Source organism: Chiroxiphia lanceolata, chromosome 7 (assembly GCF_009829145.1).
Source record: "Chiroxiphia lanceolata isolate bChiLan1 chromosome 7, bChiLan1.pri, whole genome shotgun sequence".
NCBI lineage: Eukaryota > Metazoa > Chordata > Aves > Passeriformes > Pipridae > Chiroxiphia > Chiroxiphia lanceolata.
Window position 1 is genome coordinate 3557718 of NC_045643.1, and position 26681 is coordinate 3584398.

Here is a 26681-nt window from a genome sequence, read left to right on the forward strand (position 1 = left end):
TCTTATTGCCCTTTGCAGTGTCTGCATTGTGCCTTTATGGTCAAATCGTGAAGCTGTATCATTAGTTTTCTAGGATTGTTTGAAGGCTCTGAATTTGTTCCTTTGTTTTCATTTCTTCATGACAAAATTCATACTGACCTTACCTAAATTTTTGGAATTTCGTTGTATTCAAGGGCATTTGCATTGTTGTTCAGTCAATTTGGTGTGCTGTTCTCTTTATCCCAATTAAAAAAAAAAAAAGCATCATATAAAAGCTGCCAGGCACAATGAAATGCAATTATTGTGGATTCTTGATAATGATTCAGACCCTGAACAGCCAGAAGAATTGAATACTGTCATCTGCTTATTTTACTCATAGAGATGCACATGACATTTCCATTCCCATATCCTAAGGAAAATCCAGATCTCAGTTAAGCAATTGTCAAGAATAAGTGAAAACTACATATTTTTCATGCAAATTGAAGTTCAGAAGAGCTTGGTTCTATCAGCGTTCGTGTCTAATAATTGCCTTTAAGAACAGGTTCAAACAGATGCTGAACTTCCTTTATTGTATTTGATTTTTCTCCCAGACCTCAGAGATACAACAGTTTCCATACCTGTGCTTGGTGGAGTTTATTCTGCCCACAAGAGCGTGGATGGTTTGAGGAGTTGCCTACGTGAATGCTCTGATTTCTCAAGTGGTTCTGCCTAAATCCAAACCACTCTCTGGGTTGCTGTGCTGGGAGGGTTTTTGCAAATTACAAGTTCACACCACCCTGTTACCTTGGAGCTACAAAAGCATTGGTTTCAAATATATAGGATTGTGAGGGGCATTTAAGTAGAGGTAGAAGTGGTACTTTCATAACAGACACGTCTAAATTGTGCAGATTTATAGAATAAATATCCCCTAATGTTCATTGTCATGGTCAGTCTATATGAGTTTTTTAAAATGACCCATATAGTTCCAGACTAAAATGACTTGGACTGTGCTGTACCTGCTGACAAGTTCTTGTGCCACCAAGAACAAAACTTTCCTCTTAAATGTTCAGTAAATGATATAATTGACAAACACTGGTAAACAGAGAAAGAAGAGAAGCACTAAAATCAAGGGTTCTTTCTTTTTCTCTCTTTTTTTTTATTATTTTTATTTTTTATTAATTTTAACATGTGCTTTCACAAAAGAATTGCAATGAAATGTCAGTTGCTGGGAGAGGAAGGGAGCTCTTTTTAAAATTAGCCTTGATTCTTTACATGCAAAAGTTTCCCCTAGATATGTGACATGGAGTGTTTACTGGGAGATCTGTGCTGTGGAAACAGCAGGTTTGTCATAAATCTTTAGAGCACAGACCCCCCCACTTTTAGTATTACCAGGACATCATTTTGCAGCAAAGTTTTTTACTACAAATATTGTATCTAGAACTAGTACTCAGTGTAAGTTTATTTTTGAGGGTCATGGCTGCTTACCTGACAAGGTACTGAGTGCTCTGGCCTTAAAAAGCTGGTGCAGCCTTAGATTTCACACAAAGAAGGACTAACATGGACAGTTTATGTTTGTATTTCCCTTTTAACTATTTTTACTTTCCTGATAGCCATTTTAGTTGAAGGCTTAATTGATATGCTTGAATCTCAAATTGAATAAAATCAAGCTGTTCATCTTTCATCCTAATAACAGCAATGAAAAATATAAAGTTTAAACAAATTCAGCTTGTTTCATGAAGTACTTAAACAAGTAATCCATGTTATGATATCTGTTCTCATCTATTACCCATGAACTTGTATAACAGGGAAACAAACTTTATGAACTTATACTAACAAAAAAGATGACTTCAGGTTTAAAGATGACATAAGCACCTGCTGAAGTCACACGTTTTAATATGAAAAAAACTTAGTTCAAAGCAACATAGCCCCTCTGTTGACTTCAATACAGGCTGGCTGGACTGAAAAATACCTGTTATGGAGAAAATTGTCCATTGCAGATTTATTATATGACTGTACAAATTGTACAAAACCAAACATTGTTTCTCATTCATTGAGCAATTAGTGCAGTAAACTCCATTGAAAAGATAGATTATCTTTTTTTTTTAAGGATCTCTTTCCTTCTCCCACAAAACCAAATTGAAGAACAACCTTAGGTATGTTCTTGTTGCTTTCTTGTTATGACAGAGGTTGTGAAAACATTTCTCTACCTACCACAGCATCGTGAGCTTGCTTTTGTACATGAGCCAGGTTTGGGTGACGGGGTTTGAAGAGTCCTCTTTACTTTTCATTTAATTTTTCCCTTAAGGTCAGGTGGCAGCGTTCTCACTTTGAAATGCTGTAATGGAAAAAGTCTGTAATACAGATGGAGATCAGTTCAAAATATGTTTACACCTTGATAAATTCAGTCTCTCTTTTAAGTAGCTTAGGGATATTATTGTAATTATTAATGTAATTCTCCTGTAAGAGGTGTTTGTAAATGTTATATTGTGACAATTTTTTTCTCATTCTTAGTGTGTTTGTATCTAAACTGAATAACTTGTTTGTCCTTAATTTATATGTGATCGTGTGATGTTATTTATTTGCATAAACAAAACAGAGGACATTAACTATGGGGGTTTTGTTTCACTTATGTTTTTTAATGAATGGAAGTGCCTCTCATGGATGCATTTGGCACATTTTAATGATTCTACATCCTTCCATTCAAAGCCATTAGTTTAAGGACTGGTGCATACAGGTAAACAAAAATTAACTAGTATTTGTTGGCTTCTGCCTCATCAGAAACTTGAAAGAAAACTACTGTTCCTTCAGACAAAGGCATATCTAAATAGGAAATTGGAAATTACTATCTTCCAAACCTGCTGTGAGCAAAAGATTGAAATTTTTTGAGTGACTCAAAATAGTGCCAAAATATAGGTATATATGTCTACTTTGGCTAAATTTAGTACTGAATTACAATGTGTGAAGTCAGTGAGGTGGTGGAGGATGTAGCAGTTAAATTTCGATGGTCCTCCTTCACCCCATAATGAGTGTCAGCCTTAGTTTGCTTATGGCATGAAGTTCAATGTTTGTAGGAATCTAAATTTTCTGGGTGTAGTTTTCCATATGATAGCAGTTCATAAGGTTGGTAATTGGTGCCAATTACCAGCCCACGAGATGTAGATGGTCTTTATAGTGCTAAATAGAATATATTGCAGTAATGACCTGTTTTAAATCACAGGTTTCAGCAATAACATTTCTGCGCAATGGCTTTTTATGAGTCTCATTTATGGAAGTGTAGACAGATGCATTTAATGGGCAGGGGCTGACATATAAAAGCACTGCAATCAAAGGTTATAGGATGCTCTTTTATGTGAATGGCCTGGCTATAATATGATCTTTGTTTTTATTATAAACATATGCTGCATTCCAGAGATGACAAATGTTTTATTTTTTCTCTGAACAAGCAGACAACAGGTGAAGGCCCAAAAGAGTGATGGAGATAAGTGCAGTCCTAAAGTAAATTATTTCATCCTGTCAGAAATGATATTTCACATCAGGAATTTAGCAAACAGGCTATTGTGTGCTGGACTTCCACATTACATATAGTGATAAAAATCGTTGAGCAGGTGCTCACACAATGGTAAAGGCATGTAGGTAGTCACAATTTTCCAGATTGTGGTCTTCAGACGTTCCTCTGATTGCACTTCATCCTTTCATAGGGGAACTCATTGCCTTCCAGGAGAAAAAAGAAAAGAAAAGGAAAAAAAAAAAAACAAAAAAACCAACAAACTAAACAATAAAAACCAAACCAGCTCCCCCCCAAACAAAAAACAAAACAAAACAAAACAAAAACAAAACAAAACAAAACAAAAACAAAACAAAAAAAAACCAAAAAAACACAACCAGAAAACCAAAACCAAACCAAAACTAGGTCTAAATCTCCTTCCCTGCCTCCACCTCAAAAAAGCTGCTGCTTTATGTTTGTAGGATTATTTTTTTTTTAATAAGAATTTTTTTGAGATCAAAGTTGGGGAGAAAAAGAGGGTGCTTTTTTGTCTCACTTGTCCCAAAAACCAGTTATCTTCGTACTTTTGTAATATCTCAACAAAGAGGTCTTGTGTGTTCCAAATACTGCTCGTGGGGTTTCTAAATACGGGGTAATGTGGAAAACCAGTATCGAGAGAACAAGTCCCTTTTTTGGATTGATTTCTGAATATGTTTTTTTTAGGTATCATCTGTGCTGTTATATTGTTCTCCTCTAGTCTATGGGGCACCCTTTCAAGTGTGCCAGCAAGGACACTTGCAGGGTTACCACCCTAATTTGGCAAGGACCAAATGGTCTTCTGTTGGTGGGAAAAGGAAGTAGTTAGTCCTGCAGTGTGTGTTTGCAAACATTTTTATGCAACTGTACATAAATTTACAGTACTATATTTACATTCTGAAAGCAGAAGAGACAGCTCTAGTTGCTTAGGAAATAAATGATTACAATGTCTTCAGAGGAGGCACACAAATGAGGAGTGTGCTTTAGAAACATTTTCCAAAGGATTCCTGTTGGCTCTGTGCAGCTAAGCCTGATTTTCCTTTCCTTTCCTTTCCTTTCCTTTCCTTTCCTTTCCTTTTTTCCTTTCTTTCTTTCTTTCCTTTCCTTTCCTTTCCTTTCCTTCCGTCTTTCCTTTCCTTTCTTTCCTTTCCTTTCCTTTCCTTTCCTTTCCTTCTTTTTCCTTTCCTTTCCTTTCCTTCCTTTTTCCTTTCCTTTCTTTCCTTTCTTCCTTGTTCCTTTCCTTCCTTTCCTTTCCTTTCCTTTCCTTTCCTTTCCTTGCCTTTCCTGAAATTTCCCTTTCCTGAAATTCCTTTCCTTTCCTTCCTTTCCTTTCTTTCCTCCTTTCCTTTTCCTTTCCTTCTTTCCTTTCCTTTCCTTTCCTTTCGTTCCTTTCCTTTCCTTTCCTTTTTCCTTCCTTTCCTTCCTGAAATTTCCTTTCTGAAATTTCCTTTCCTTCCTTTCCTGAAATTTCCTTTCCTTTCTTTCCTGAAATTTCCTTTCCTGAAATTTCCTTTCCTTCTTTCCTTTCCGAAATTCCTTTCCTTCCTTCCTTTCCTTTCTTCCTTTCCTTCCTTTCCTTTCCTTTCCTTTCCTTTCCTTTTCCTTTCCTTTCCTTTCCTTTCCTGAAATTTCCTTTCCTTTCCTGAAATTTCCTTTCCTTTCCTTTCCTTTCCTTTCCTGAAATTTCCTTTCCTTTCCTGAAATTCCTTTCCTTTCCTGAAATTTCCTTTCCTTTCCTTTCCTGAAATTTCCTTTCCTTTCCTTTCCTTCCTTTCCTTTCCTGAAATTTCCTTTCCTTTCCTTTCCTTTCCTTTCCTGAAATTTCCTTTCCTTTCCTGAAATTTCCTTTCCTGAAATTTCCTTTCCTGAAATTTCCTGTCCTGTCCTTTCCCCTTTTTCACTTTCCTTTCCTTTCCTTTCCTTCCTGAAATTTCCTTTCCTTTCATGAAATTTCCTTTCCTTCCTTTTCCTTTCCTTGCCTTTTCCGTTCACTTCCTTTCCTTTTCCTTTCCTTTCCTTTCCTTTCCGTTCCTTTCCTGACTTCCTTTCCGTACTTTCCTTTCCTTTCCTGTCCTTTCCTTCTTTCTTTCCTTTCCTTTCCTTTCCTTTCCTTTCCTGAAATTTCCTTTCCTGAAATTTCCTTTCCTTTCCTGAAATTTCCTTTCCTTTCCTTTCCTTTCCTGAAATTTCCTTTCCTTTCCTTTCCTTTCCTTTCCTGAAATTTCCTTTCCTGAAATTTCCTTTCCTGAAATTTCCTTTCCTGAAATTTCCTTTCCTTTCCTGAAATTTCCTTTCCTTTCCTTTCCTTTCCTGAAATTTCCTTTCCTTTCCTTTCCTGAAATTTCCTTTCCTTTCCTTTCCTGAAATTTCCTGAAATTTCCTGAAATTTCCTGAAATTTCCTTTCCTGAAATTTCCTTTCCTTTCCTTTCCTTTCCTTTCCTTTCCTTTCCTTTCCTTTCCTTTCCTTTCCTTTCCTTTCCTTTCCTTTCCTTTCCTTTCCTTTCCTTTCCTTTCCTGAAATTTCCTTCCTTTCCTTTCCTGAAATTTCCTTTCCTTTCCTTTCCTGAAATTTCCCTTTCCTTTCCTTTCCTTTCCTTTCCTTTCCTTTCCTTTCCTTTCCTTTCCTTTCCTTCCTTCCTTTCCTTTCCTTTCCTTTCCTGACATTCCTTTCCTTTCCTTTCCTTTCCTTTCCTGAAATTTCCTTCCTTTCCTTTCCTTTCCTTTCCTTTCCTTCCTTTCCTTTCCTGAAATTTCCTTTCCTTTCCTTTCCTTTCCTTTCCTTTCCTGAAATTTCCTTTCCTTTCCTGAAATTTCCTTTCCTTTCCTTTCCTTTCCTGAAATTTCCTTTCCTTTCCTTTCCTTTCCTTTCCTTTCCTTTCCTTTCCTTTCCTTTCCTTTCCTTTCCTTTCCTTTCCTTTCCTTTCCTTTCCTTCCTTTCCTTTCCTTTCCTTTCCTTTCCTTTCCTTTCCTTTCCTTTCCTTTCCTTTCCTGAAATTTCCTGAAATTTCCTTTCCTTTCCTTTCCTTTCCTTTCCTTTCCTTTCCTTTCCTTTCCTTTCCTGAAATTTCCTTTCCTGAAATTTCCTTTCCTTTCCTTTCCTTTCCTGAAATTTCCTTTCCTTTCCTTTCCTTTCCTGAAATTTCCTTTCCTTTCCTTTCCTTTCCTTTCCTGAAATTTCCTTTCCTTTCCTTTCCTTTCCTTTCCTTTCCTTTCCTGAAATTTCCTTTCCTTTCCTTTCCTTTCCTGAAATTTCCTTTCCTTTCCTTTCCTGAAATTTCCTTTCCTTTCCTGAAATTTCCTTTCCTTTCCTGAAATTTCCTTTCCTTTCCTTTCCTTTCCTGAAATTTCCTTTCCTGAAATTTCCTGAAATTTCCTGAAATTTCCTGAAATTTCCTGAAATTTCCTTTCCTTTCCTTTCCTTTCCTTTCCTTTCCTTTCCTTTCCTGAAATTTCCTTTCCTTTCCTTTCCTTTCCTTTCCTTTCCTGAAATTTCCTTTCCTTTCCTGAAATTTCCTTTCCTTTCCTTTCCTTTCCTTTCCTTTCCTTTCCTTTCCTTTCCTTTCCTTTCCTTTCCTTTCCTGAAATTTCCTTTCCTTTCCTTTCCTTTCCTTTCCTTTCCTTTCCTTTCCTGAAATTTCCTTTCCTTTCCTTTCCTTTCCTTTCCTTTCCTGAAATTTCCTTTCCTTTCCTTTCCTGAAATTTCCTTTCCTGAAATTTCCTTTCCTGAAATTTCCTTTCCTTTCCTTTCCTGAAATTTCCTTTCCTTTCCTTTCCTTTCCTTTCCTTTCCTTTCCTGAAATTTCCTTTCCTTTCCTTTCCTGAAATTTCCTGAAATTTCCTGAAATTTCCTGAAATTTCCTTTCCTTTCCTTTCCTTTCCTTTCCTTTCCTTTCCTGAAATTTCCTTTCCTTTCCTTTCCTTTCCTTTCCTTTCCTTTCCTGAAATTTCCTTTCCTGAAATTTCCTTTCCTGAAATTTCCTTTCCTGAAATTTCCTTTCCTTTCCTGAAATTTCCTTTCCTTTCCTGAAATTTCCTTTCCTTTCCTTTCCTGAAATTTCCTTTCCTTTCCTTTCCTGAAATTTCCTTTCCTGAAATTTCCTTTCCTGAAATTTCCTTTCCTTTCCTTTCCTTTCCTGAAATTTCCTTTCCTTTCCTTTCCTTTCCTTTCCTGAAATTTCCTTTCCTTTCCTTTCCTTTCCTGAAATTTCCTTTCCTTTCCTTTCCTTTCCTTTCCTTTCCTGAAATTTCCTTTCCTTTCCTTTCCTTTCCTTTCCTGAAATTTCCTTTCCTTTCCTGAAATTTCCTTTCCTTTCCTGAAATTTCCTTTCCTTTCCTTTCCTTTCCTTTCCTTCCCTCTCCAACCCTCTCCTCTCCTTTCCTTTTCCTTTTTTCCTTTCCCTTCCCTTTCCTTTCTCTTTCTTTTCCTTTCCTGAACCTTCCCTTCCTTTCCTTTCCTTCCCAAACCTTCCCTTCCCTTTCCCATGAATAATAATAATTTCCTGTTGCCTACTTTATCTGTGTTATCTTCAAAAAAGTATTGCAGAGGTAATCTTATCTATTGCCTGCTTTAAAGAATGTTCTAGGCAGGTTAATAATGATATTTACAATAGGAACTATTTGTTACTGCTGCAAAACCTAAGGAGCTCCTTTCCAGGTTTCATAGGGATTTGTCTTATAAAGGTGTTGGAAAATTGCGAAGAACATCCAAAATAGGACACTTAGGAAAATACTGTTGTGTGAAATGTAACCGTTTGGGTGTACCTTAGTCACAGAAGCAAGAGGAAACTACAGATGTGTATGCTGTAGTTGTTCTGACTGGTTGCTCTTTTCTTCTCTTTCCACTTTGCACTTTAAAAAAGCTCCAATTAATCTTCTCTGTTACACTATTTCAAAATTCTGCAATTAAAAAATTAAAATTATATCTTAACTGTACCAAGATGATTATTTATGTTGTTTTCCTCTATTTTGCTGTACCTACGTAATGTTCTAACTGTAACAGTAAGAAGTTCTTAAAAAACTTGCCTTTTAAATATTTTTTACAACTTTAATTGATACTCTTCCAAATTTATTTATAGTAATATTGGAATAATTCATTGAACTCTTCACTACAAAAGTGAAAGATGGAGTTGGAGGTTTGATCTCTACATAATTCTTGGTAAAACTTGTGAAAATGCAATCACTTAAATTATGTTATGCCAGTAATCTCTTTTTCAACTTCAACCAGAAGCTTTTATCAAAGACACAATGTAGCTCTTCTTGTGGCAAGAAGACCTAAGAGGCACAGGCTAAATAGCTCAGATTTATTTTTCTTGTTTTCCCTTTTGATTTAGGAAGCTGAACTTGTTAAAAGCTCTTACCATCAACAAATGAGAAGCATGAAAGCAAAGATTTGCTAATCACTGCGCTAACATATTATTTTCATCCTATTTTCCTTTCTGTCAAAACCTACATACTAGCATCCATGTCTTAAAAATATACAGCATAAAATGTGTAGGTTATGCAGCAAATGTTAGTGTTGGAGGAAATGCAAATACAAGGCTTGTTTTCATTTTGCAACTGGGCCAACCCAGCATTCTATGGTACCGTTTTGCAATTGTAGCAATCAGCTGTTTAAAACCCTTTATCAGGTCCTAAATACTATTAGAGAAGGACACAGAAAGGCAAAACATTCTGGAAAGATCACTCTGCTCTAGGGAGATACAGCTCATGGCTTGGCAAAGAATAAATACACCTCCAAAGAACATTTTATGTCTGGGGGGAAAAAAAAAAAAAAAGAAGAAGAAAAGAAAAAGAAATAACAAAAGTAACTATTTTTGAACTATGTATATTAACGGGTATTTTTCTCTATATGTGCCTAGGAAAGAATCTGAGTCATAATTTCAATTGCTTAATCATAGTAACCTGATAATAACTTTAATAAATTACTACTATTAGACATCCAGACTTTACTCAGTCATTCCTCTAGGAGGTGGCTGGAACAAATGCTACAGCTGAACTAGGCAACAATTCAGGTATATTTATGTTTGTTAATAGTATTTAGGTATTACATTCTGATGAAAACCTGGGTATCAAGCATTAAGTCTCACAGCTCAGCTTATCAGTTTATCTTTTCCCTGCAGTAATCAAGACAGATTCTACCTTGTTGTCTGAGCAGCTTTAAGTGATGCTTGTGGGAACCCACCTGTTTCTGCTGCAGTGCACAGTAAAGGAAATTATTTAGAAGGGTGACAGTTCTTTTATGTCCCATTGTGAAGGTTTTCTTTATGGAAAAAGAAATAATCTAGGAAAAATTAAAGATATAGGTACATATATACACACACTGAAGCAAAAAACCTGTTTGTTCCCCAGGGCAGTAATACCCAGATACACTGATCTCATGGGATGAGCTCTTCTTCAGGACTGATTTGTCACATAAGATCTTTTTTCCATAGCAAGTTTTGTAAAACAGGAAGAAAAGACACTTTCATGATGTTAGCAAGAAAAACATTCATTGATGTCAAAGAGATTTTGATTCTGTAAAGAATAAAGGCTTTAGTTTCTACCTTCTAGATACCACTATATTTTCACCATGGCACTGAAAAAAAGTTAACATCGGTGTCCTTTCTCTGTTCATCATGTTAAGTGAGTGGCCACTAGGTCTCATATGCTTTGATAAATGCTTTTGAAATGTTAATTAATTAATGTTAATTAATTAATAATGAGAGGAGGCTTTAGGGAGGCAGTTAACTAAAACTGCAGTGTGAACATTCCACTCTATAATCTCTCTGAGCAGTCACAGGCGGAGAAATTAATCTCAAAGGGAGAACAATTTCTTGGCACTGTTATCTCTTTCCTTTTTAGTAGATAAATGGTCAGCTGGGCTGTTATCTAACCTAATGTCATCCTCCTCTGAGTGCAGCACAGTTGGGCTGGATACTTTATGAAGTCCCCAAGCCTGGTGACTTCAGCGTGTGATTTGTCAGTGTGTGACTTGTCAGCACATTCCTTTTCCCCAGCTCTCCAGAGGCTTCTGGAATTGCTCACACCTGGGGCTCCCTGCTTGTGTGATGACCAAGCATTTGATATGAAATGCAAATTTAGAGTGGAAAGGGGCTTGTGTGATTCAAGGGGGATTAGAAAGGAGTGAAGTCTCAATTCTGAGCAGCACCAATCCTCTGACCGTGGAAGTGTCCCCCCTGCTGCCTCCACCCTTGCAATCCAATCTGTCAAAGTAAGTGTTAATTTGATGGAGTTTTCCCACTTCCCTGAGCAGACTAGTGTGTGCTGGCAGGGGTAAAAACTGAGAAGCTCTCACCGAAGTCAAATTCTCTTAAAAACTAGGTGGGCTGCTGTGCTGCTGCTCCAAGGGCTCTCTCAAAGCCTGTTAGCACACCATGCATGTGAAGAGGTGGTGTATGCAGACTACAGCCAGGATCACTAATTCTGCTTAAGCAGGGCTGTGGCTTATCCTGTGCCCTTGAAATCTGAATAATGACCCTTTTCTACATCTCCTGTGCCACACAGCACCCAGATTCTTTGGCAAAACCACCGCAGATTTAGGCTTTTACTTCTTAGAATTTCTGATACCCCTTTCAAGCTAAGCTCCATGTAGGTTTTAATGGACTCTGGATGGCTCAAACTTATAATTCTCAAAAAATAACTGGGCGCTTGTTTAAACTTTCATGTAAATGCAAAGGCAACCTAGGTTAAGAGCTTCAGACAAAATCTGAAATAACTGGTTTTCACCCAGCGTGATAGCATGAGTCTCTTTTCACTTTCTGCTACTGCTAATATTAGATGCATGTAGTTGTCACGTTTGGTTTTATCTAAGTTTTTGGCCCTTTCTTTAGGACTTATTGTTTTATTTAGTGTTAAGTGCCTAGAACTCCTGTTGCTCTGTAATAAAACAATAATATGAACTGTGCTTTTCATTGTAAGGTTTCATATTTTGTTTGTTGCTTCGGAATGAATAATTAAACATTAAGCTGTGAAAACCCTTTGAATATTAAATTAAAAAGTGAGGAACCATGAAAACCACAAGCCACATCTACATCAGGTATTTAAACAAGTATCTGTTTTATAGGTTTTCTTTTTTCATGTGTTTCTGGTTTGTTAGAAGCAAAATGTTTGATATTTCTCAACTGCTGTGAAATCAAACTAATTTTAAGCAGTATTTCAAACAGTTGCTGAGGGTGGCGCAAGTCCAAAATCAGAACTTACAATTCAAAAGGAAATGCTGGTAATGACCTTCCTTGTTATAGCCTGATTTTTTGCATGTCTTTGTTACTCCTGTGAATTTTGCCTTTTATTGATTTTGTTTAGTGCTAAGAGTTCTATCAGAAGTGCCATCACCCTGTAATAATTACTTGCCTCTAGGAAATGGGCTTCTAGTGAAAAACTTTAATATTTATGTCTCAGTGTCTGCAGATCTACATCTGGATGTTGGAAATGCTGGTTGCTGGCTCACTGTTTTAGTCAACAGCACAAGACATCAGAGAATCCAGGCATCTTTTTGGTGCCCTGCTGAGTTAGTGATTTCCTTTTGAGCTGAGAGTGCTCATCCATATTTCCTAACCTTCCTCCTAACTAAGGCTGCCAAGAGCTGTGGCAAGACTTGCCTGGCAGTGTTATTCCCAGCTGGAATCCCTCTAACATTACAGCTGGAGTTTGATGGGCAACTTGACGATTTCACAGAAACATTTAAAGCCAGGCTTTGTACCTAATAATAGCACTGGAAAGATTACCAGATGCTTAATTAAGACCAGCATTTCACACTTGGTTCCCAAACTAATAAATTTTTTTCAGATTTGAACTTGCCCTGCTCGGGGATGGGAAGAAGGAAGAAGGAAACATTTGCAAGGAATAGTTAGTGTCATTGGTACCTGTCTAATCAATTGTCTGCTTATAAAATTGCTTTAGATGCTACAGCCTGTTCACTTGTTTGTGTCAGTACTAGGCATGAAATAAATGGAGCAGCTTTTGATATCATGTTCAAATAGAGATCAGGTTTCAGGTCTTAAAATACTCTGGGAAATGAGTTCTTGGTTCTGGTATTCCAATCACAAGCCACAAATGAAAGGAAGAGCCACTTCAGTGCATAACTGTACTCCTGGGTGCTGCTGAATGGACAAATCATTCTTCCTTAATTAAGAAGTGATAATATCACTCTTCAGTAATGGAGCTGAACATTACTGTCATCTAGAGTGAAATTTGCTTAAACACAAGACATCTTCCCCAGCTCTGCTGTTCTGACCCTGTCAGAGTGGTGGCTGTGGTGAAAATCTTGTTTTAACAGTTTTCTTCCTTCTGTAATGCTAAAATATTTCGTTGTTGCTTTAGTGTCAATAAGTGCCATGGCTTTTGCTCTTCAGTGGTTTGAAGTGAAAAAGGATTTTGTTGTTCTTATGTGTAACTAACAAAAAAAGTTAGTAATTGGTCAAACTACAATTCCCAATAAAGGTAAAGGGAATTGTCTGTGAATATCCAAGGGTAGAACTTTGCTTTAGGCTATTACTCTGTTACTTAATTCAATAAAGTTCCAGATTTGTGACTTTTAATTCATGCTAATTTAAAACAGGATACTCTCAAATTAGAAAATACTACTAAATATTCAGTGTGTTCTATATAAAATACTATTTGGTGTTACAGAATCTCTCGAGTGGGTGGTAATGCAATTTAGTATTTTGGAACATATTTTATTTTTTCTTAAACACTCTCAAATGAGAGAACTTTTAAAAAAACTTTTCTAGACTTGTAATAAAAAGAAGCTTTTTCTAGCATTTGGAATTCCACCTTAAGTTATGTAGAACATTCAGAAAGGGCATTCAAATAAGGAGGGAAGAGTATTTGATGAATAATTACAGAATCTCATGTCACCATATGAAACATCCAGTGGGAAAAGTAAGAGAATAGCACAGTCTTGTGGTGTGAAAATTAAAGAAAAGTAAGCAAATTTATTTAAGGTATGTAAGAAAAGATTAAAGAAAATCTGAACTTGTGAATCAGTGAATCTGATGTACTTTCTCTTTCTTGTAAGGGCTTTTTCCTATCAGTTATAGCTTTGATAATTTTTCTTGTGTCTTGATAATTCACCTGAAAAAGCACATAATTCCTAAAAAAAATGTCTTTAGAAGCACACCACAGAGTCAGTGCTTTAACCCACAGAAGGATGCAGAAAATACTGATCTGAAGCAGGAACAGCACACAACCTTTGGCCAATAAATACATTTGGGGGGAGGAGTTGGAACCCTTATGTTAAATTAAGTCGCTTAAAATGGAAATTGTGCCCAAGAGAAATAACCAAGTTATTTCATCTAATGTTTGGGAAGGTGTGAGATATCTCCCTCCAGCCTCAATAACTACCGCAGATATACTTTTCAGAGTAAAAGGAGGGTGGTTGTTATTTTCCAGATGGATACTATTATAGTTAAATTAACAATTGAATAACCTATTCAGTGCCTCTTTTATTTTGCTTTTCTGTAGACAAGACATGGATGCACACTCCTGAAGCCTTATCAAAGCATTATATTCCCTATAATGCAAAGGTAAGAAAATATGAAATTATATTCTCCTCATGCTTTCAGAAGGCAGTACATTCTATCTTGTTTTTAATTTGAAAACTGCAGGGACACGATTTTGCCAAATGACACAATGAAGAAAAACTTAGTAAATGTCTGGTTTGCAGGTCTCCTATTTTTAATGACCAATTGATCTTTGTTCTGAATGTGATGGCTTTCTGGAGAGCAAATCAGTGTTCCTCTTCTGCTTGATGCTGTTTCCTTTTAATGGATGCTAAATGGATGGAAATTTTGAGTGCAAAGGAATTTAACATCAGGCTGTACACTTACAGTACTTTAAAAATTAAAATTAATGGCAGAAACTTCTTTTGAAAAATAGCAAAGGCAATGAATAACGATCCTACCTGTTGGATATATGGAAATGTCAAATACTCGGGAAATGTGGTGGAATAATAATGGCATTTTTACACAGTAAAACCAGAAGTCTGACTCATGTTTTCTTATCTCAATTACAATATAGCTCTGCAATAGTGCTTCAATTTCTCTAATGACATCTGTTGACAGGAAATGCATCTTACCTAAATAACAGCTTAGGAAATAGTTTGCTAAAAGGAGGAGGGAACATGCAGTAATCAGCATAACTCAAGAGTAAACTGAGTAACCAGCTATGACTTGCTGAGCCTGAGAGGATAATTCAATAAGATTCCATGGTGGTCTGTTCTGGATAAGGTCCTTCTGTGATCAGTGTTTCTTGATATAAAAACACTAATTAAAATAATCTTAGTAAGATTTTTATATTTTTTTAATGTTAAAAATGTTATTTCTTAATGTGTACTTTAAAATATTATTTAAGAAGCCAAGAGTCAGGTTCCTATATGAGTATTCCCTGCTGTTGTGTTTGCAATTTTCTTTTGCTTAGTGTTGCCACAAAGCGAGCAGGGATTTGGAGTGGAAATTTGAGTCTCATTCAGTTCCTTGCCAGGGTTTGAACTTGTTTTTGTTCTGTGTCCTCAAACTGAATTTTTAACCAAAGAGTGTATTACCATTTAACTGTGTAGTCTTGCCAGACACCTTGGCTTTATATTGCATTTTGAGAGGGAGGATTACTTGCTGCGGTGACTGTGCCATCTGTTTCAACAGCAAGCTGAAGCTATGAGTCGTTTTTTTTAATGCACTGAACAATGTCTGCTCATTTGTGGTCTTCAAGAGAAAAAAAGAAACCTCCTTCATCTTTCACATCTCATTGTCTTGGTGAAGAACGTGTCTTGTGAGTAGGTGCAGGAAAAAAAATCAGAATAAAGAAAAGGGTGATAAGATGGTGGTAACTGTTGAAGCAACAGCATTAGCAACTTCTGGAGTAGAAGAAAGGGATAGAGAATTCCTGCCTAGAGGAAGTCTGCTCTCAGCCTGGTTAGAAGACTCCTGGTCCAGAAAAGGCTGATATGTGCCTAAGTGTCCTCTCCAGTTGTGCTCCTGTTTATTGTGGGTTCTTACCTTACAGGGCCTCCTTGAGCTCTAGGGTGATGCCTTAAGCCCCTAATGGTTTTTATTTTTCTAATACTTGTAAGTTTTGTAAGTAGTGGAGGTAGATTTTAAAAGCAACAGCCCTCACTCCCTTGCATCCCTTTCCCTGTAGCACCCTTGTTTACACATTCCTTAACCCTCTTACCCCATTCTATGCTCCCTATATCACTCCTACCCACGAATCCAGTAGAAATGTTTAGTCTTTTGTCAAGGCAAGGCCTAGATTGTTGGCAGAACAGCGTATCTTGGCCTAAACCACAGAACACGGTCAAAAACTGGGTGACTGTGTACCCTTTGTGCTCTGATGATGGTGAAGGTGATGAAGTAGGTGGTCCCGAAATACACCCCAGACCCGTTTTCAGGGGGTGGACCTGGGGCGGTCCAGAGTAAAGGCCACAGGGTGGACACATCTGGGATTGGATGGATGGTATTATAAAATGTAACCTCTCAGGCACGGCCTGCGCGCGTCTTGTAACATCTTTTGCCTTGGCATAACAAACCCTTTCTTATCTCACCCCTAATTAACTGCTCCAGAGAATTCTTTCAGCACCATAAATCCCACGGCAACAAGAGTCTGTCAGAATACTTGCAGGAGTCTGCAGTGCACTATAGCATGTGTTGGGTTTGGTTTGACTGGTTGGGGGTTGGTTTGTTTTTTTTTTTAAGAAAGTTACCCTTTTTTTTTTTTGTTGTCCTTGGATCATAGTAAAAAATTACTATTTAGAACTATTTGATTCAAAGCAAGCGAAAAATTGCTCTGCTCTGTAACCAGGATTGTGAGGTACTCATACCCTTTTTTTTTATGGACACCTGGAATAAATTTGCACAGCTTTTATGAGGTTAGCTGGCATATGCAGACATTATTAAATCTAGATGATATTTCCACCTCAATCTTCAAGCACCATTCTCATTAAGTTTTGCAATATTTTTCATTTTAAGAGGAAGACACGTATCTGTTAGTACCTTATTTGGGTTTTGTAATGTTTTGATTTTAACTGAAATCACATTGATTTCATAACTTGTTACTGTGCTGTGAAATAATGATTAAAGACTCAGAAAGCACTCATAAAGCAAGTATTGAACAAGACTCATTGATTTTTTTTTTTTCCAAATATTCATATTGTTCCACTTCCAGTTCCATGACATTCTACTCGTGTATCTTCTCTATTTGTTGCGAGGAAAAGGCAACACTTTATCTGATTTATTTCAAAAGGTAATTGTGTGAGTGAAAAATAACATGTTCAGAAAATCAAATCAATTTGATGGAAAGCAATACCAGAGATGTTCTTTGTCCACGGGCAAGTGAGCTGTGTTCTGCTACAGAGTTTTCTGAATGCAGATTGCTGTGGGTGGAAAAGTGTTTTCTTCACAAGACACAAAAATCGTTTCACTGACACTAATCTCCAGAAATGATCAGACAAAGGAGAGCTTAATGGGAAAGTGAGATTTTGTTGATACCTAAGACATCTTTGGGAATTAAAGAAAGCTTGTTGATAAAACACAGTTCATAAGTTGACTGTTATTAAAAAAAATCCTAACAAAGTTAACTGGAAATTAAAAGAACCCTGCAATACAGACAACTGGCCTTTTTTTCTGCCAGTTGGAGAGGACTTTTTAATAGAGAATTAGTGATGTCTTGTTATCTCTTAGAACATACACCCTCAGGATGATTTATGTTGATAATCCTCTTTGTGAGAACACACGAGCAGAGTTGTTCCTTATGGCAGTAAAATCCAGGAGCCATGAGCCCCATAAGGAAACTCTTAAATATAAAAGCATCTTGATTCTCTCCTTTCCAATTCTCCTCACGGTGCTCGTTATTTTGAAATTTGCTGTCTTTGGCATTGTTTGGTGTATGGGGTAAGATGATGAGGGTTTGGGTGTCTTTGTTGTTTGTTTGGTTTTCTTTGATTTTTTTGTTTGGGATTTTTTATGGGGTTTTTTTGTTTGTTTTTTGTTTGTTTTTTGTTTGTTTGTTTTTGTTGTTGTTTTGTTATTGTCATTGTTTTGGATTTGGTGTTTTTTGGTGTTTTGTTGGGTTTGGGATTTTTTTCCCCCAAATCTTGCTGATGTCCCTCGTCTTAGTCCTGTGGAAGGCATTGATAATGACTCCACATATTTCAGTATGCTCTGGATATGAAATCTTGTCTTGCTGAAGCCAGAATTTTGACATCTGTTTATGATCCTGTATTTTTATAACTATGTCACTCCAAATGAAAGCATATTGGTCACACTTTTTGTTCTTCCCAAAAAGATAGTTTAGAATCCTCATAGTATCAAAAATGGACTCATTCTGATGTAGTGGTATGGCAGTTTTGATGTTCCCAGAGAAGAGACATAAATAAATGCTAAGGCAACCCTAAACTTTTCTGCGTTAATTTTTTCTGTAATGGTCCTTAATTAAGAATAGATATTTGTGTTATTTTCCATACTACAGGGAAAAAAGTTCTCTTTCACCTTTAAGTTAGTTCTCTTGACTTGAGGCCACAAAACAAAAGCAATCAAAGTGTGACTTTTATAACAGAGTCTGACTGCAACCTTAAAAGTGGCCTGGTTGTTGTCATCCCCTGACTGATAGAATCATAGAATCATAGAATCAGCTGGGTTGGAAGGGACCTCCGAGATCATCAAGTCCAACCCTTGATCCACTACCACTGTGGTTACTAGACCGTGGCACTGAGTACCACCCTAAGCCTTTCTGCACATAAAAACCCACCCAAACCAGCAATGTTTGCTGTGTCTCCTCATAGTAATTGTGTATGTAATCCCCTTCATAGTTTGTTTTTTTGACTTATATCAATTTTCCACACGCGCAGCTTTTCCTTTTGGCGGATCAGAGGCTCTGCTTTGCACGCCCGCTGTTTGCGTTGGCTGCTGCTGTCGGAGGGAGTCACAGCAGCTCTGACCTTGCACCAGGCTGAGGAGCTGCTGTTCTGCATGATATGAGGGCAATGTTGAACCCCAGGGAGTTTATTTTACCAAGAGATGTGACGTCTTTACACCCCCCCACTTTAAAACTTACTTTATTGTCATGTGCATACTTATGATTCTCGATGTAGTTTATATTTGAAACATTAAAGTGAAATGAATAGCCACAAAAAAAAAAAATTAGAAATGGTTGGACTCAATCTTGGAAGTCTTTTCCAACCAAAATGATTCTGTAATAAAAGACCTAGTACTATTAGTCTTCAGTACAATAAACAGTTTATTTAGCTCTTCAACTTTGCGTGATTTCTTATTCTTTGTGCTTTTTTATCACTGAAGAATGGCAGATAATGCTTTTCTGGACAAGATTCATAGGTCAAATGATGTAACCACTGTAGCAGAGGTCTAGGTACAGTTATGTCCTTTGAATATCTGCATATCCCTGTCATCAGTGTACAGTATTGTCAAAGCCATGTTTTCATGACATAAACTGCACTTCCTCTAAAAAATTTTGTTGCTGCTGTAGCAATTCTCTTTTTCTATCCAGTCAGCTTATTACAGAATGATCACAATTTTATGTCAGTAAAAATAATTAATGAAAAAATGTCAAAGAGAAAATTGTATGTGGCTTTTCCAAGATGCAAGGTACACAATTAATAATTACACCTGAAGTTCTGTGATGGGGTTAGATATAGCAGGATATTTTAAACAATACACGAAAATGTTGAAAATTAGAAACTAATGAAATAGAAGAGGGCATTACAAGAAATAATTTTCCTACATTTATTATGATTAGAATTAATAACTTAATATCAATTAACTTTCCTTAGAGTATCAAAATGCCTTGGATGTGATCGTAATTACTTTAGTGTTTAAGCAGAAGAAAAATGGATATTGTGAAAACACCCAAATGAGATAGGAAAGCAGAAAATTGTAATTTTACATTGCAGTCATTAAACTTGGATCTCATTATACCAAAGATGAATAGTTGCATAGTTGGAATATAAAATATTTGGAGTCTGCAACAAGTACTGTCGACAGACTTATCTACTTAAGGGTAATGGACCTGCCTGTTCTATCTCGCTTAAAGTGGGAGAGTGGAAAAGGGTAGGATTATATCCACAAAATAAATGACTGGGATGCAGAAGAATTGTATCTAAACTTCCAACAGCAACAAACATCGTGTCACCCAAGTAGCTGCAGGAGGACAGCGGCATTTTAAGTGTTCAGTGTGAGTAGCTTCAGTTGCCATTTGTGAATAGTTTCAGTTGCCATTTGTCTCGCTGGAAACTGGTGAATATTTCAGCCTCCTTAAAATCTGAACTTTTGTAATTTCCTCAGAAAGCTCGGTGGGGTACTGAGTGCTTTTGAAAAGCTGTCACTCTGCACTGCCTGAGGTCTCACATCCAGTTTGTGAAGAGGCAAGAATTAAATCTGCACCTCCTGAATCTTGGTCCAATCTTTGGAGCACAAACCCAGCCCTCATTTCAACAGTGGATCAGTGTACAGGAATGGAAGCTGAATAATATTTGCAGACAAGTTTTACATCTCATCTGCATATGAATGCACACGGATTCAAAGATGGTATGAAGGCACGCTGGGTATGTTGGGTAGCCCACAATACCCTGACACGTCAGCACGTCAGGATCAGTTTGCAGGAATTCACAGGCTTGTGGTGTCTCTAGGCATTTGCACCTAGAGTTTCATCCTTCATGTCCATTTATCATTGCTGTGGAAAATGTGACTTGACCACAGTTGGAGTACTGGCATCTTTTACAGCTGAACACTGACTGAGAAGTTTGGAAAAAATTTGCAGAATAGCAAGTGGTTTTGACACATGTGTAGCCTCTTTCCAGGTGTCTGTAGCCCTCCATCAGTATAAAATACCCAGCTGCACAACTTCAGGCTCTGTAGATCATTATAACTCTCCAGAATATGATCTGCTTCAAGAAATAAATGAAGTTTATTAGCAATTCCAGTTTTTCTTCCTTAAAATCGATTTGTGTATAATAATGCAAGAGAGCTTAGTATAATGTGTGACGTTTCATTTCTTTTCCTCTCTCAGGAAAAGCAACCAATGTGTATTTCAGTGAAATGTCTTTGGTAGATTTTAGTAAAAAAAATAAATTAAAAAGAGTTAATTTAAGTGTGAGATAAAAATAGCGATCATGTGGGTCAATACTTTGTAAACTACAACCGAAAGACAAAACAGAAGCTTTTGATCTATTCTCCAGAGCTCTTGTCTTTTCCCAGGTTCTGCTTGTCTCTTCATAAGCTTCATTTTCCTTGAAATTTCTAAGTACTGGGTGACATAACTTCAGTGTGAAACATTTGCAATGCAAGTAAGTGATGGAAGCTATAATTCCATGGCAAAAAATCAAAAATAGATCATACTAATTAATGGCAGTGTGTGGATCTGAGAAGTATTTTAAGTCCCTCTCTCAGTAATGTATTAAGGAGTATGTTAAAGCTGTAATGCAGCAGGATGGAGGCAGAGGCCCCAGTCTGCACTGAAGTTGATCTTTAACCTACCACAACTCTGGGGTATTCCCTATTTCAAGCAAGTTTTAGGTTTTGTTTGTATCCAAGGAGTTTTTCTCTCACGTAGATTGCCTTCTCAACCATTCTCTTTAACACCCTGGCTGCTTAATTACGTCTTTTTTTTTTTTATCTCTGATTTTGAGCAGTCTAAGTTTCATTTCTCTTATCAAAGAAAAATTATTTTTTAACAGTTGAGAGCTTTAGACAATTTTTTTTATAGTGTTCTAGAATCAGTTATTTGGCACTCAGATATAATATCTAAAAGCTATAACCCAGATTTGAAAATGCAAGGCTGCAAGAGATTTAGCTCATTATTGGACTTTGAAATACCTTCAATTTTAGAAAAATGGAATGTCCTAGTGAGATTGGTCTCTTCTCTGAGGTAACAAGTGACAGCACAAGAGGAAAAGGCCTCAAGTTGTGCTAGGGGATGTTGAGTTGGATGTTAGGGGAACTTTCTTCACTGGAAGGGTGGTCAGGCATTAGAGCAGGCTGCCCAGGGAAGTGGTGGAATCAACATCCTTGAAAGTGTTCAAATAAATATGTGGATATGGCACTTAGGGACATGGTTTCGCAGTGAATGTGGCAGTTCTGGGTTAACAGTTGCACTCACTGATCCTAAAGGCCCTTTCCAACCTAAAGCATTCTGTGATTCAGTATCAAACACAGCATCTAAAGCATATTTCTAAAGATAAAATTTCAACTAAAAGTTTAAAAGCAAGTTTTGAATGGTCACATTGCTGGCCTTCCCCAGCATCTGTCTCAAAAGAATTGAGCAATGAGACTGTTGAGACAAAAGGCTCAAAATCATGGGTAAGCTTTGTAACAGCTTTAACAATGTCATTTTCTTATTCTTCAGAGTCTTTTTCAAGAAAACGGAACAAAAATCACAGGTTTATCCAAACAGAATTAACTAAACAACAAGAGTGTGCAAAGGAAAAGCATGGGTGCTCCAAAGACCTCAGGGTCAGCAAAAATTTACTCAACTCTCCACATCCCTTTCAGTTCCTTCTGTGTCGCTGATATTTATTCCCCTGCCTCTTCTTAAATCTGCTTGAGGCTGCCAATTAGCCTCATTAGCATGCCCTCCAGGCTTCCCTCTGCACAATTATATTGCCATGTGAGCTGTCAGCTCTGAGAATGGGAGGTTTCTGTAAGGAGGCCTTTCAGCCTCTGGACTGTCGAGTGAGTTGCGTGTCTGACACTGGAATTAATTGGCTGTGGAGTTCAAACATCTGGATTATTGTGCTCATGGGCTAGCTGACCCACAGCTGCTTATAGGTGGTTTTGCTTTAAATTAGAATCAGGCCCTCTGGTGGTCTAGTGGTTAGGATGCGGCGCTTTCACCGCTGCGGCCCGGGTTCGGGTCCCGGTCAGAGGAGTCCCCCAGGTAGATGGAGCTCGTCAGCCCTGTAAGGCCATCCATCTAAGAGAAGGTCACTCTAAACAAACCTACGTCCTGAGGACCTCACTGCCACCGTCCAAGCTCACTCGGCCCTGGCAGATGAACCTTAGGATTAAAGGGTGGGCTCAGCTCAGCGCACACTGTGTCTCACCTAAAAAATCCACTGCGCAGGCTCGAAGGGCAAAGACCCTTCCCAAATCTTCGTTCGCGAAGACTGGCCATACACAGAATCAGGCCTGGAGATGAATTAACTCTTTCTCATCTCCCATATTTGTTTTTGACAGAGCTGAGTATTTCTCTTTACTCAGCCTTTCCCTGTGCATGGAATGACGGCCGTCTTACATCTACTGTTAACAAAAAATCATTAGGACGCTTTCCCAAAATAAACTAGAAACAGAGCTGGTTTATAGAAAATCAGAGGACGGCACAACTTTTTGAACAGAAACTTCTACAAGGGCATAGAGTTTTAAAAACAAAAACAAGACTATAAGAATCTGTCCAACAGCCAGGCTGTTCATCATTCAGGAAAATTTTCACATATATGATCTCCATGAGGATTCATCTTTAATAAACCATCGGACAAGCCACCAGCTGCAGTCTCTGACTTCATTAACTTTAATAAAATAGTAATGTACACCAGTCAGCTGTGGATCCTGGAGTGTAATGAATATTTCTCTCAGAAATGCCTCCTTCAGATTATTGTGATTCAGAAAGTGTAAAGCCAACCTTGGTCCATATTAAAAAACGTTTTGAACTTTGAACATGAGGATTTTACGTGAAATTTAATAGTGGAACTAGTCATTTCTGGTTTGGAACATTGCAAAGAAGAAATATTTGCATGAACTAATTTGTAAAACTTTGTTAAAACGTTTGCATCGTAAAAATTATTATTTACCACTAAAAGAAAGTGTCTGAACCTTCTTTTTTTCTCCTTCTGTATAGTTAGACATAAGTAATATTTTCTTCATTCCCTTAAGGGAAATCAAATCTAATAATTTCCCACTGTTTTCTAGTTGTTTTTTAATTTGTTGCTGTAGTATTACTGAAAAGTGGGGGAAATGTAGAAACAAGGATGTCCATCAAATCTTTATATGTGTAGAACCAAGAATTGCATTTGAAGGAACAGATAATTTGAGCCATGGAGTGGAAAGGTCTCTAAACCCTCCCTTGTCCTATTACTGTAGCACTTGGTGCTTCTGAGGAGGCAGATGCCAGGAGAACAGGGATAAGTAACTCAGCAAATCACATTACTTAGACCTAAAAGATTAAATGGGAGGCAAAACTTGTCTACTTATGAAAATAGGTTTACTGCTGAAAATATCCATTCAAGTCAGGAATGTGTAGGTCTTCCTAAGCCAGAATTTAAGGGCTGTGCCTCAACTTGCAGTTTATGAGGAATTGAGGACCTGCAACTATGAAAATCAGGCACCTTCTCAAAATGAAAAACCATTCAACAAAATTTCACGTGCATTCTTAACATTCAAATTAATTTTAAAAGCTTTAAAACCACTCACGGGTTTGGGGTTTGAGTTTTGGGTTTTGAAGAGAGGGAGGTGGGAAAGTTGGACCTTTTGACATGTTTGGGTTTTTTTTATTATTTTCAAGATCAAAGATCACTGTTAATTTTATGCTGCTTATACCTTTTTATTCGTATTAGTATTTGCTGTTTGATGTGTACAAGAAAGAATAGAGTTTGATGTTTTATATTGATTTTCAGCAGTAGCTTTCAGAGGTTCCAGCTGAAATTGTGCTGTGCATTTCCAAGAGGTTACTGCAATTTATCCCAGTACATTAGATCATAAATTCTTTGAAGCTAAGGGCTATCTTTTTGATGTTTGTACAGCCTCTAGAATAACGAGACTGAGGCTCTAGATGTGACCCTGATGCAAATAGTCAGAGATCAAAGCTCAGAATAAGCAGGCACCAGAAGACCTTGGATTTGGCTCTCATGAACTTTCTTGTCAGTTGGGATAATGAAATGATAATGCAGATAAGAAATGGGTGAGTTATTATCCTCAGTTTAGAGATAATGAAGGAAAGGAAGTAGTGCTGAAGGTTTTCTGCATATCTGCCCCAAATCTGTTCTCACATCAGATCCCAAATTTTGAATTTTACTTCCATGCCTTGAGCTCAAGATTAAATGTGTTCTCCACACCTGCTCTCTGAGTGGAAAGGATTAGGTTGCTATTTAGAGAGGACCCCAAATCCTTATATGAAGGTTTTTTAAATATACTGTTTTCTAATTCTATGTTCACCTAGTGATGTAACACTATAATGATCTAGACTAGACTGATTTTACTAGTTCAGCAGCAGATTGAGGCCTTTTATTGGAAAGCATAATATTTTTTATGAAGTAAGAAGTGAAAGCCAAAGTAAGTGTCGGACTAATTGCCATAGTAAAATAATTTACATATTACTTTCCATCTCAGTTGTTCTCTTGAAGCAGTTCATCAACAGATGTCCATCACATCTGCTGATGGATGTCAGGCCATGCTAATAGTAGTTTTATGTAATATCTGACACTGTCAGGTTGAAGTAGTCGCTATTACATATTTTTGTATTTCGCTAAAATAATCATGCTAATAAAAAAAATTTGGTTTTCTACATTGTACTGTGTAGCAGGAAGCACATATGTTTAGGTAATGCTCTGTAAATTTGTTACATATTCAGAAAGGTAGCTTAAAGAGGCAATTCTTTCTGTTCCAAATATTATTTTAAAATAAATTACTCTTATCCTGGCTGGCTTTTGAAAAACCTCTGACATCGATATAGTTCAAGTGTCTGAAGGGCAGGTGTCGAATTATGGTAATCACATCTGGTTTATAACTCTATTTCTTGCAAGATTATGTGGAGAAAAGGCAGTTTCTTCTTAAAACTAGAAGAATATAGACAGAGTCATAAAATAGTAATCATTACTTGGCTATCCCAGTCAAATATTCTCTGGAAATTTCTGGGGGTATTCTGTGAATGTGGTAACTCAGAAAAAATGTCTACAGGTTTCATTTGTGTAAAATTATCAATACATTTAAAGTAGCAGATGGAGCTTAGGAAGTAGTTTCTTGGAGCAAGTTAAAAAATTACATTTTTAGTTAGACACGGGCATTTTTTTGGCCACTTATATCAAAATACTGCTATTAATTTCTGTGAATATAGCACTTAGTTTAGCACATTCTTGTAATTATCCGATTATGAATTACAGTTCACATACTGACTCAGCATATTTCCCCGCAAATATAAAAAAATTAGGCTCATTCTTGCTTTCCAGATGAAGTGGTTCACAATATAGAAAATATATAGTTGGGGGGGGGGGAAGAAAAGAAAAAAACAAAAAGGAAAAAACAACAAAAAGTAGTTCACACTTCATGTTCCTGTCCTTTAATACACCTCAGCACCTGTATGTGTCTTGTGGTGTCTGTCTATTATCTTGCACATAGAATGTATGTATAAATCATTTACTACACACCAAAGTAGTTATAATACTAGAATTTAAAGAACAGATTATCTTCTTGATAATCATAGCTTAAAAAAAAAACCAAAACAACAAAGAAAACAACAACAACAAACCCACAGATTATGACCAAAATTTGGGTTCCAGGAAAAAAATTACCAAAAGTCATATTAAATCTCCAGGCTGCTAAAGCTAAAGCACGAGCTCTACGCATTCACAGCTCTTTCTCCAGAATAACCATTTTCTGGTGTGCTGCTTGTCCTCTGTTTGACAGCCCGTTGATTCTATGAATCAAGAATTAAAACAGGAGTCATTTATTCTAATTATGGTGCAGTAAGGCTCACAGTATTAAAAGTCCTGCTGCAGTGCCCTTAAAATAGGCAATTTCTTATTTCACATTAAACTGGGAAAGGTCTTTAATAAACTTAGAGTCATGGATAATAGCTATTTGTTCCTATTACTGAGGCTATTTGTGTTTGAATGAGGGTTCCTAACTGTGACTTCTTCTGTTTTTTGTCCCACAGGAATTCCTGTTTCTGTGTTTGTAATGTCATTGCATGTTGCCGTGGCAAAAGTGTGATAGTACAAGTTCAGCATTATCATGTTAGTCGAGGGCAAAGAAGGTAGAAATTAGAGCAAAATAAACTTTAATCACAAAAATGGGAAACATCTGTGGAATTTTATCTCTACTTTTATAAGATAGTGTTTTCCAGTACAAAGGAGTAACTTGAATACTTTTTCATTTGTATTTAGACATACTCTAGTGTTTCCAGTTTTTGCTTTTACATATGAATTTCTTCCAGAACTTGCAGGGTTTATTTACACCAAGCAGGGGAAGGCTGTAATAATTTTCCATCCAGCTT

General features: G+C 37.0%; 1 protein-coding gene across 6 annotated transcripts in view; it reads left to right on the forward strand.

Moving 5' to 3' along the window:
* GULP1 (GULP PTB domain containing engulfment adaptor 1) overlaps positions 1 to 26681 on the forward strand; it is a 155006-nt gene that overhangs the window by 75025 nt on the left and 53300 nt on the right. For all 6 annotated transcript variants that reach the window (XM_032692805.1, XM_032692803.1, XM_032692804.1 and 3 more), the window contains exon 3: positions 13941 to 14002. In XM_032692805.1, the coding sequence (XP_032548696.1) occupies positions 13941 to 14002 (62 nt within the window). The remainder of the gene's footprint in view (positions 1 to 13940; positions 14003 to 26681) is intronic.